The 12,220-nt window shown below is 36.3% G+C and overlaps 1 protein-coding gene across 1 annotated transcript; it reads left to right on the top strand.

Annotated features, from left to right (window-relative positions):
• The first annotated feature begins 583 nt into the window (after nt 1-583).
• thoc6 (THO complex subunit 6) lies at nt 584-11,483 on the top strand. Its single transcript, XM_089836723.1, has 12 exons — nt 584-773; nt 5,313-5,389; nt 6,396-6,447; nt 7,765-7,857; nt 8,117-8,165; nt 8,595-8,672; nt 8,934-9,036; nt 9,724-9,776; nt 10,600-10,668; nt 10,727-10,837; nt 10,905-11,030; nt 11,347-11,483. The coding sequence occupies exons 1-12, from the start codon at nt 658-660 to the stop codon at nt 11,428-11,430; spliced, it is 1,011 nt and encodes a 336-aa protein (XP_089692849.1). The 5' UTR covers nt 584-657; the 3' UTR covers nt 11,431-11,483.
• Nucleotides 11,484-12,220: the final 737 nt, after the last annotated feature.

The following is a 12,220-nucleotide window of genomic DNA, read 5'->3' as shown; positions in this document are numbered from 1 at the left end:
TATTATAAAGATAATATAATTTAATTTCAGTGTTAAATAGGAAAAAAGGGGGTTTACCAGCTTATAGCTTAGTTTTAATCTTAATTATGTAGTTTAATTAAAAGTTATTTTAATTTTTGTCCAAAAATTGTATGTTATTGGTCGAATTTTACGTTAATTATACTTAATTAAGTTGAAATTATCTTTGGATTGTGGTTCGGTAGAGTAGATTTAGCTTATAAATTGAGTTTCAATAAACATTTCACATTAATGTCAATGTTTAGTTGAGTTTTTGATCTTTGCCGAAAAATTTATTATTTTAATAGTCGTTGGGGCGAGAGAGGGTAGTTTAGTTAGGCTTATTTAGTTTCTGAAATGGATTTGAATGATTGCTTGATTTAATGGCGACTTTTAGTGTGGGGGCCGTATTTTTATATTTTACCCCACTCTTTTGTGCCGAAAAGTGCCGAAACGGTCACTAATTTACCCCGAAAAGCCGAAGGCGAATCCAGAAGTCATTTAGGATGTTTTAGCAGACGACGCATGGGAGATTTCTACTATTTTAGAATTCGGGGTAATTCGGCAAAAGTTCGGCAAAAACAATTTCGGGGTAAAATAGTGTTCCCCGTGGCATTGTGACAATTCGGCAAAGCCGTACCGAAATATTGAAATATTACCATGACTAATTTAAATATTCTAAAACAGTTTTATACCACTGTGTACGCGCAAGTTTATTCTCCCTGCGGAAAGTTTCTTGCTGCTTCAAATAACTATGGGAAAGTTATGCTATTCAAGTGAGTATAATTTGAAGTAGTCTGTAAATATGAAACGAGTAGATCATGGATTTGTATGGAGGATACTAACTTATTATGGATTCCCCTCTCAAGAGAAAAAATATGACTTGTAACACCATGGCTTGTAGCACCCCAACCTTGTGAGTGATAGCGAAATTTGTAGTTTTTCTCTCTGCACATGGGCGAAATTGCAAACCCACCAGTGCCCACTAAGGATTCTCAAGAGTTCTCTTTTCCACACTTGAGCTGGTAAGATTATAGTTTGTGGGTAATCAGCCATAACTGACGTAAAACGCCGAGTATCAAATGGAAACTATTTTTACAGTATATATTAGACCTCGGGGACATCCGGAAAATATGTCTCAAAAAAAAAAAAAAAAAAATTATAATTAAAATTATGCCTTTTCCAAAATGTTGTTCTTTATCTTTCTTTTACTTCCCAAATAATATTACGCCTTTTCCAAAATGTTGTTGTTTATCTTCATTTACTTCCCAAATAATATTACACCTTTTCCAAAATTTTGTTGTTTATCTTCATTTACTTCCCAAATAATATTACACCTTTTCCAAAATTTTGTTGTTTATCTTCATTTACTTCCCAAATAATATTACACCTTTTCCAAAATTTTGTTGTTTATCGCTTCCCTATGGAGTTCTAATGCTTCTCAAGCCCTAGCTCGTCACCCCCAAATGTTATAACCAAAAAAAAAAAAAATTTCTTTTTTTTTTTGAGACATATTTTCCGGAAGTCCCCGAGGTCTGATATATACTGTAAAAATAGTTTCCACTTAATACTCGGCGATTTACGTCAGTTATGGCTGATTACCCACAAACTATAATCATACCCTTGAGCTAGCTATTTCCACCTCGGTTCATAGCCGTCTCACATCCTCTGGTGTAATGCATATTTGTTAGCAAGCTTTTTGGTCTTGTTGGAAATCCATTTTCCATGCATGTACCCAGAGATTAATATTGACAGAAGTGAGATGAGACTAGAAGTGAAGGGCTCTAGCATTGATAGTAGATCCTGGCACTAGTGAACAAATTTGAGGATTTTATGCCGCTTCCCACGCGCCTACACTAGAGAGAAAAAAATTGGTCGAGTTCCAAAAACATTTCTTACCCCCTTCCATTCAACCTAAAGCCGCGGAACACGGACGCGGCTCCTTGAATCTAGTTCGGCCGTCAACCACCGCGAGCGTCTCACGTTTTGGAGGGGAAATTTCAGAAACCGCTACCAGAGGGCCAACCGTTGGTGTGTTATCAAGAATATTCACTTTCGCCGAGTGAAGAATTTGGTTAGCTCAGTACTTCTGGTCTCATCTCACTTCTGATATTGAGAGAAAGTACCGTTGTTGTGAAATGAATAGACTAGTGGCGGTAGAGAGGTGCTGAGGTGGTGTAGACTGTGTATCCCTCCATCTGGTCGCGCTCATGCAAGACTGGACTACTGTACGCGCCCAGTAGGGGGATGACACTCAGCTAAGAGATAGAAGGGTGTGACATTTGCATACGTAGTACTGCCATTACTCTATACACAGCTCCAATTCCTCTCCAAATAACACTATAAACAAGGGAAGTTTGCTTCCTCATTTGCTTTCAACCAGTATTTGTTTTATGGTTCAAAGATCATTATTTTTCTCTAAGTTGCAAGACCCTTCAAACTGTAAAGAATCAGTAACCTTAATCAAAAGTATATAGATATAAAAACAAAAAGTACACTTCGTTGAAACATGCTTGTGCCTTGTAATATGAAAAGCCCTCCTTTATCCCAGAATAGAGCTATCTTAGTTGTGACGTCAGTGCCTAGGTAAAACGTCACGGGCTTAGGTTTGGAAGTGGGCGGCCATGTTTGGTACCACATTGATTCTATAGAGAGCTGTCAGAAGCGCCGGTGTGACGTCACCCATGCTGTTTTCCCATAAAGAAAAAACGGTAACTGTCATGGCCGCCCATTGCTAAGGGCAGACTTGTGACGTTTAACCTTGGATCTGACGTCACAATTGACAGCACTCTATAGATAGCTTTCAGATGGGATAGTAGTACGTCACACCCTCCCAAGTCTTACCGCTGTTCTGGTAGCCATATTGGGTAGTCTCAGCTTCATTCCTGCTTTAAACCCACCAATATGGTAGCATAAATTATGTCACGAGACTCAGCTCCTCCTCCAACTGAAAGCTCTCTATGGGCAAATAGCATGGTTGACGTCACACTAAGGCTTCTGAGATAGTGTCCACCCCCCCCCCTCTGCGAATGATTACCTTCCCGACCTTGGCACAGGGAACAAGCCTGTAGCAGATGCTAGCAATAGAGCTATCTCAGTTGTTACGTCAATGCACAAGTTTTCGACACGTGGATCTAACCTCAACTTCCATGTTGAAAAGCTACAGACATCACTCCGTAAAAAAAGCTACAAACTTCGCGGTATAACTATGTGGAACAATCTTAAACCGGATATCAAACAAATTGACTCGTTTAATAAATTTAAGGACGCGATTACCAAACTGGTATTAGAGGCAGTATCAGGTCTTATCTAAGAGAGCGACCGCTCTCCTAGAATTAATTGTGTAAATTGAGTTTTTATTTTGTTTTATAATTCTACTATTGCTAATTTAATTTAAGTAATTGGACCTCTTTGTAAATCAGATTCTCTGAAAGAGTTATCCAAATAAAGACTTTTATTATTATAATTATACAAAAACGAGTTTTGCTTCGCAGTCCTTAAAAAACTGCATTTATACACAATCTGCGACACTTTTTCAAACCCACAAAGGGCCAGAAACTAGAAATTATTATATGTATTGCAATTTGAAATGAAGTTTAATCGTTATGAGAAATTTGCTTTTAATTGCGTAGTTTAAACTTTTGTTATGATTAGAAATTTTACAACAAAAACGGGTATAAATGCGGCGTTTCGGAACAAAGAGCTAAATCAAGGACGATTATGACTCGAGTTCGAATTGAAGTTTAAAACTTATACAAGATGTAACAACACACATATAAGAACACCTTTTCTGAATGTATGATAAATGTCAGAAATACCACACTGCTTTTAAAGCCACAAATCAGAATGAGGGACCTCATTTTAGGAGTAGTAAAGCAGGAGTAGTAAAGCGACATTTTACTCGAAATAAGTGTTCTTATCTCTTCCACCCTGAAAAATTAAAATCCTAAAAGCTCAATATGTATTTTTTCGCCTTAATTATTTGTCAGGGATAAGTTTTTAGGGGAACAGATTCTATATAATTTCATACGTGAAAATCTAAGCTCCCTTTATCTCGAAACGCCGCATTTATACCCGTTTTTGTTGTAAAATTTCCAATCATAACAAAAGTTTAAACTACGCAATTAAAAGCAAATTTTTCATAACGATTAAACTTCATTTCAAATTGCAATACATATAATAATTTCTAATTTCTGGCCATTTGTGGGTTTGAAAAAGTGTCGCGGATTGTGTATAAATGCAGTTTTTTAAGGACTGCGAAGCAAAACTCGTTTTTGTATAATATCTGTCCCTTTTTGGGGAGAAACGTTATTTGGGAATAAATTAGTTCTGGAATAGTGAAACTCATTCGTCCAATTTTTTAAGACTAATTATATAGTATTTCACTAAATCGTAACTTACATTTGGAAATTGGAATGGTCGGATAATACAATGCACTGTATAAAAACACACTATGCTGAATATTCGTTGAAACCATGTGAAAATTATAAAAATTCTCCAACTATTTCTTTGTGATCATTTAACCTTAGGCTCAGAAAGACAAAAATTAGGCCCAAAAAGTTTTAAAAAAATCACGTGAACTTAATTAGAGAATCAAAATGGTGAAATTAAGCGCGAGATTTGAATTGAAACTTTAATTGAAATGCAGCGCGTGCTGGCGCGTGAGCTAGCGCGTGGTTTAAAATATTTATTTTTAAAACCTATACAAAAAGGCCAAGTTAACCTTACACTTCGAGAAATGAGATACTATACCTTTTCAGCCTTTGCTAGTGCTGTAAAGTTAGGCTGTGAAAAAAGTGTACCCCCTTGGTCGCGAAACCTTGGGTCTAACTCGGAAAACTTTTTCCACCTCATAATGTTAAGCTCCATAGAGTTTAACATTACGATTTCGGATTGAGTATAAATAGAAAATCCCTGACGGGATTTTCTTAATTAATGTATAAGTAAAACGTCACGGGTTTAGCGATGGCAGTGGGCGGCCATGTTTGGTACCGCTTTGGTTCTATGGGAAAATAGCATGGGTGACGTCACAATAAGCCTTCTGAGATAGCTCTATAGTACCAAAAAGTAATTTTTAGATCGCCAGCATCATGTACTACTTTCTATTAACCTATGACGTCAAGAAGCTCTTATCTAATTCTTTAGTTTGTGTAAGGCGTTGAGAGGAGGATAGTTTGCTTCTCAGTTTAGATGTTGCACTTTTTGTTTTTATATCTATAAACTTTTGCCTTAAAGTATCCCATAGTCTCATTAAATTAATTTTCGCATTTGAATTTTTAATCATCAACTGTTTTTTTGGGTTTTTTTTTTTTTAGTTTAACACCATTTCTGAATAATGATGAGGCCTTTCTACTTCAGAAGCAACATAGTTTTCCAGTTTATCAATTCGAAGGTATGACACCACCTTGGATTAAATCTTAAGACCATTAAAAATAGATGGACTAGCTAGAAAACCCGTTCTTCTAATGGCATCGCCTGTTGTGGCCTCTAGCGGGAGTTTGGCGAAACTTTTCGACTCAAAGATCATGTTTTTTGAGTTGAAAAAGTTTCAGTATTGGTCGGGGCATGGATTAACTAACGCTAGGGATTGTTCGTTCCCCCTAAAAGATAAAGTATACATGTTCCAAACTCCCCCTAGCCGCAGCTACTATCCCTAACAGGAAGTTATAAGAAAATTGGACCAAATATCACGTGTCCTATGACGTCAAAAATTGAAATCCCGCCTAAAATTAGAAGCCGCCATCTTTAAAATCCGCAAAAACGATTTATTTTGCCGAGAGATGGCGCCATATCTACATCCGTTTTGGTCCAATAAATTGGGGGAATGAAGAGGGGAGTCAAGGAATAATTCGGAACATGTAGTTGGCGATAGAATTACATGGGAAACACGGTTAGTGAACAATCCCTAGCGTTAGTTAATCCATGGCCGGGGCGTGGCGCTAGTGAGGCGCTGCCCTAAAAGAACCACTTGCTGTATCTCCATTCCAGTCTATCTGTGTCTTAGATTAAATACAACTATGTATGGAAACGTGCCTTCTGCTTACTACCATTATTTATTTCATAAACAAACATAAAACATACCGGCACGGGCATAAGAGCCTATAATAGCTCCTGGACAGAGGATAAATATAAAAAACAATAATTCTTATTTATTTAAAACAAAATAAGGATATTTTAAGTTTTTAGAAAGTCAGTTATCAAAGAAATATTTTGAAATTGTATAAATACCAAATAAAATTACCATTTCCCTATAAATGGGGCGCGATATGGGAAAGAGGATAACTCTACGTCACAAGGGTAGATAGCTGAGCAAGTGACTTATGATGACACTATTCATAGATAAAATATGTAGCCTAGGTCTTTCACATCTCATCTGAAACTTTTCAATACCTTTACAGCTCATAAATCTTGCATATATGCAATGACATCAACTGAAGATTTGTTAATAACGTAAGTTTATAGTACGTTGTAATAGTAAGTTACAAGTTTTTAAAAATGACTGATTGCTGACATAGGTAAACATTTCCCATAGTCCGCAAAGGCTTATGGTAGAAGACATAATTTTGCTCTTTACCAATTTTACATGGAGCATTGATATAGTTGCTTTAATGGGTTTACAAAACCTAGGATATTTGCACTCTTTAAATCACCACAACCAGAAGGGGATAATAGAAGAAGGATGACACTCTGTATCCTCTTAATACTTTAGCTATGTAACGTCATTCTTTCCAGGCTCACCCTTTTTGTTTGCTTTCCTGCTCATCCAACTTCTTTTGGGCATCGCACCGTGGGGTCAATTCTATAACTGTTTGGTACTAAATCCTCAGCAATCAACCCACAAACCTCATCTTGACATGGGACAAAAATTTACAAGCGTGCCTTGGCAAATAATTAAGCGTAATAGAGTAATGATGAGGGAACTATTTATCGCGTATGTGATTTGGTTTAGTAACCTTGCTCCAAATGCTCTGATGTTGGAAAGAATGACGTTACACTTACCCCGCTTTGTGGCACTCTTCTCTCGAAGAGAAGTATTATATATTTCTGCCACAACTTATAGATCTACTGTGGTGTTTGTAATAAATCTGACATAAGTTTATATGTTCCATAGGTATGACACTTCCTATACTTCGTAATGCTAGACACTTAATGAGAGCTAGTTCGAGAACGACAAGAGAATTGATTACACTCGGTTTTTGCAGTCCGTCTTCCTATATAGCCTCACCAGGTGTTGCTTTACAAGAATCTATTACGTTTCACCCACGTCACTTCATGACAAGCTCTCAGTAACCAGTGACAAACTTATGGAACATTCCTTATGATCTGATCATTAAAAACTAGTGCACAAATAAGTTTCCAACCCAGAGGCATCTGGTGGTGAAAAGATTAAAAGATAGCTAGCCGCGCTTTCCCTTAAGAATATCATCGTGATCTTGAAAATTTTATAAAATATTATGCAAAAATAAGTGTGTTATCATAGGCTTTATAAATAATACATATTTTCATTTTGAAATGACACATCAGTTAAAGCATAGCACAGCTAAAGTGTATCCCCTACAAGGTGACTTTCCTTAGGAACTCCAGTTTTGGCATGGCGAAGGCAGGAGGCATTTGTGGGCTAGCCTTCGCCAAGCTAACCCCGGACTTCAGGAGGAAAGTAAACCTTGTAGGGGATCTACTGGATCCACTCTTTGCTTTAAATTAGGTTTAATGTTTTTTTCATTGAAATTGTAGTTGTTAAAAAAATCATTCTCTATTGTAATTCAGAGGAAGTATTGGTGAACTAAAACTGTGGAACTGGAAAGATTTAAAAAAGAAAGAAGCCAAGTCGCTAGGTCCAGCATGGAAAATTAGCCAAGAGTAACTATATATTATTTTACTCAAAGAATAGAGATAGTTTACACACATGGAGGATTCATACTATTTACAGCAGGCGGCCCTGCTACCTGTAACCCGTCTGTTTTTGTCCTCCAGGTAGCCCGGCCTCCTGCTGTGAATAGTATGAATCCTCCATGTGTGTAACCCATCTATTGGAGCACAATTTGTGAAGTAATAAGAAGTTTACCTTAGTTGTGCTTATTTCTTCACATAGTCTTAACTAAATTGTTTCTACTTTTAGAGAAAATTTAACAAAGCCTGAAGTAAATGCTCTGGCAATAAGTTCAAAGGTATTATGAAGCAACAAGTGAAGTATTATTTTATTAGGTATAACCTTGGAGAAGAGAGTTAAATGGAGAAGTTTTATTGGTAGGCCATGTCTCCCAGAATACCTTTCGTTTTAATAGGGGCGTGGCAAGTGCTGCCACATTGCGGAATTTTTCGACAATGTTTTCTGATTTCATTTTTGTGAGAACTAGCTTATATTTTGAATACACAGTTGGCCAACTTAGTTGTATGACCCTATCGAAAGGCTAAGAATAATGGGAGGCCTTCTTTGTTGTCATAGAGATTAGCCTCTCTATCTAACTCTCTCCACCAAGGCTTAGCAAAATCATTGAAACGTAGCTTAGAATTCAGTGGGAAACTTTGTTTCTTTAATGAAAAATGTGTATCTTCGACATTTTCGAACTTTGTTAACATTGTGAATGTTATTTCAGGAATCCAAACCAGTTCTCTTTGCTGGTTGCGGTGATAACCGAATTTATTCCTTTGACCTTGAAACTGGATCGCAATTAGTAAGTATAACATCTGAATCCAACTTATTCCCGATGCGTGTGCCAAGGCTTAAATCACGATTTTTAACTGACATATTTATCTGAAAATTGCGTGTCATCTGCTTCAGGGTCGAAAATATAGAATGATTCTTCTGTGAAGCAGACGACGTATCCTTATGAGCTAATTTGTCAGTTCAAAGTCGCCCTTTAAGCCTTGGCACACGTATCGGGAATATGATGGATTATTTTAGTACTCAAGAAGTTTAATTGAAGTCTTTTTAGGCAGTATATGATGGCCATGAAGATTATATTCACAGTATTTGCATGTCGTCATCTGGACAGGAGTGTGTCTCTGGTAGTGAAGATGGCAGTGTAAGAGTTTGGGGTATGTTTAAATTTTATATTCATAACAAAGCATTGATAAACTACCTCTCAGAGGATTTATAATATTATACTGAGCCTCCATAGAGAATTTACCTTGTAACTGTCGAGCTGTACGACCTCAAAGACCTTGCGCATTATTCGCACAGTTTAAAATGGCAACTATTTCATGTCTAAGGTTTAGTCCATGTTAACGAGTACACAATGTTTTCGTTATGTTAAAAAAGTGCTATTAAAGCGATAGAAGATTACAAAATGGAGAAAATTATATTTTATAATAATTTACCAATGGTTTTATAATTATTAACAAGTCAATTCACAATTTTTTTACCTTTTAACAAATCGAGCTTCTTTTCAATGGAGGGTGCCGTCTTGTACGGATTTTTAATTGCAAAGATAATTTCAGTGTGCCACCAAAAATTTAGGCACACCAGTATGTATTTGAAAATTTACAGGCTTACATTACAAATTATGTACAAAGTATATACTTTAGCGATACAAATTGTGTACAAAGTATATACTTTAGCGATATGCCAAGCAACCCGTCTTCTATGTACTAGATGCGATTAATTTTTCCTTTAAATTATCAACCTCTCCCTAGAGTCCCAAAATATTTTGTCACGTCTACCTACTCCGCTGAAATTTAATGATTATATCGGATTGACCAGTGTAACAATATTTAATTAAATAGATACAAGGAAACAAGGTGAAGCGGTCAACATCATTCATCCTCACAAGCATGAAGTAAGTCTATATGTTAACAAAATTTACTTGACTGTTATGATGTAGTTGCAGGGCCCCCAGGAGTCCTATAGTTCCTATAAAATCCTATATTTTTAAAACTGTCCTATATAGCCTATATTTTGGGGTAAACTCGACTACTAGATCAGAAAAAGGTGGGAAATAAATAAATAATCATTTTCGGAGTACTGGTTCTTTAAAGGGAGGGTGAAGTAGAAAATCAAGTGATTTTTTTATCGATTCTTCTACTAATTATAAGACCAGTCTGCATAGTGAAACATTCAGGAAATACTTCCGAATGATTTTAAAATTATTTCAAATTAGGTTCAGATTTTAAGGATAATTTTAAAGAAGGTCCTCCGGCCAATCGCGTAACGCCCTGCCTTTTTATTACAAAATTCTCGTGGCATGCTCCATGTCGAATGAAATTTATCACGAGATTTGATAAAATTTGCTGGATGTAACAATCGTAGCGCGAGACATGGAGCGTGCCACGAGAATTTTGTTAACAAAAAGGCAGGGCGTTACGCGATTGGCCGGAGGACCTTCTTTAAAATTATCCTTAAAATCTGAACCTAATTTGAATTTTAAAATCATTCGGAACTGGTATTTCCTGAATGTTTGACTATGCAGACTGGTCTTATAATTAGTAGAAGAATCGATAAAAAATCACTTGATTTTCTACTTCACCCTCCCTTTAAAAAAAGAAAATATTTATATTTTTGTATCCTATATAATCCTATAATTCTGGAAAAACGTCATATAAAATGCTATATTTTCATAAAAAAAAATACCAATAAACTTTGATAATGAAATTTCTTTGCAGTCTTTAAATCGACCACGGTATGGAAAGTGGATAAGTTGCGTGTCTCTAGATTACAATGATGATTGGCTGGTAAATCAATGTCTTTACCATCGTTTTTACCATGTTTTAATGGCTCCCCATTTTTCAGGTGTGTGGCGGTGGACCCACACTTTGCCTTTGGCATATGCGATCTCTCAACCCAGCAATTCCATTAGTTACAGACAGTACAACTAATGTGGCACTGTTTTATGAAGACACGGTAATTTAAAAAATTACTTTTTGGTAGATTAGGGAGGGTTTCAGGCTTTAATCATTGGTTGTTATAGATAATATCTGGTGGCTCCTCAGCCAAAGTTCATCACTGGAGCTACACAGGCGACATTAAAGCTGAAGTTCCATCTTCAGGTTCTAACATTTACAGCATTGGTTTATCCGAAAAAACTCAACCAAAAGTATACTTATTTTCCTTTTATTATATAATGCTGTTAATATGAACGGTTGTACGTCAATTTGCGGGGGTCTTTAGCATCTTGTTTATAAGTCGTACTGTAGCGCCATCTTCCTATCAAATATTTTAGAAACAGACTCTAAACCAAAAAAAAGTCGTCGTCATTATAGTTGCCCCTTTTTGATCTCTGTAATGGGTAGGAACTAATTATCCAGTGGCAACCCTGTCATGTCACATGTCCAGTCTCTCTGGATTTTCCAAACTCTCGTTCATACAGGGATCAAGTGACATTAAAAAATGTTTCTATTTTTTTCTTCCAGTTACTAAGCATTACTGGGACAAGCAACAAAATTGATGTATGCACAAACTTCATGTACCGTGACTTTTCTCTCTCATGTATTTGAATTTTATGAGTGAATGCTAACATTTTTATTAAAGTTGTTCATTTTCATATGAAGCTAGATATGGCAATTCATATCAAATCGTACTGATAAAATGTAATGTAATTCATTTCCAGTCGTCGTTCGTCGGCATACATTTGTAGCTGTCTGCTGCTGACGACTTGGCGTGAAAAATGTAAATATATACGTTATCGCGAAATCACCAATGAACGATTGGAAAAGACTGCCATAAAACGTTCAGAGAATTGTTTCTCTAGACTACAAAAATGGTATCCATCAGGGTTCATACAAACCTGGAAATGTCAGGGAAATAAATCAGGGTTCATACAACTTTTGGAAAACAAATTTCCCTGAGATTTCCAGGTTTTTCCCAATATACTTCCCTGAATTTTCCAGGTTTTCCCGTATACGGAGTATCCTATGGTGCAAATGTTAACGAAGGAGGGGGGGTAAATAGGACTATAACATACTCAAAGGACATCCCTGTATCTCTAATATAACCAGAGTTATAAGCCTCCAAAGTATAGTGTAATTTTAATCCTATGGAGGGAATGTTCACGAACAATTTGCTTAATTACTTAGCCCCTGTTTGACGCAAATCTCCCGGATTTCCCTGAATTTTACTAAAAATTCCAAATTTCCCTGAATTTTCCCTGAGGTTTTTTGTCAACTATTTATTTCCCTGGTTTTTCCAGGTTTGTATGAACCCTGTAAATTGACTAAAAATTCAAGGAAATTTTGAATTTTTAGTCTAATTCAGGGGAATTTGCTATTTTTAGTCTAATTCAAGGAA

The sequence above is a fragment of the Phalangium opilio genome, unplaced genomic scaffold (assembly GCF_054372755.1).
Source record: "Phalangium opilio isolate 3A_F unplaced genomic scaffold, DU_Popi_V2 ptg000042l_1, whole genome shotgun sequence".
Classification (NCBI taxonomy): Eukaryota; Metazoa; Arthropoda; class Arachnida; order Opiliones; family Phalangiidae; genus Phalangium; species Phalangium opilio.
This window is presented reverse-complemented; position numbering and strand designations above follow the sequence as displayed.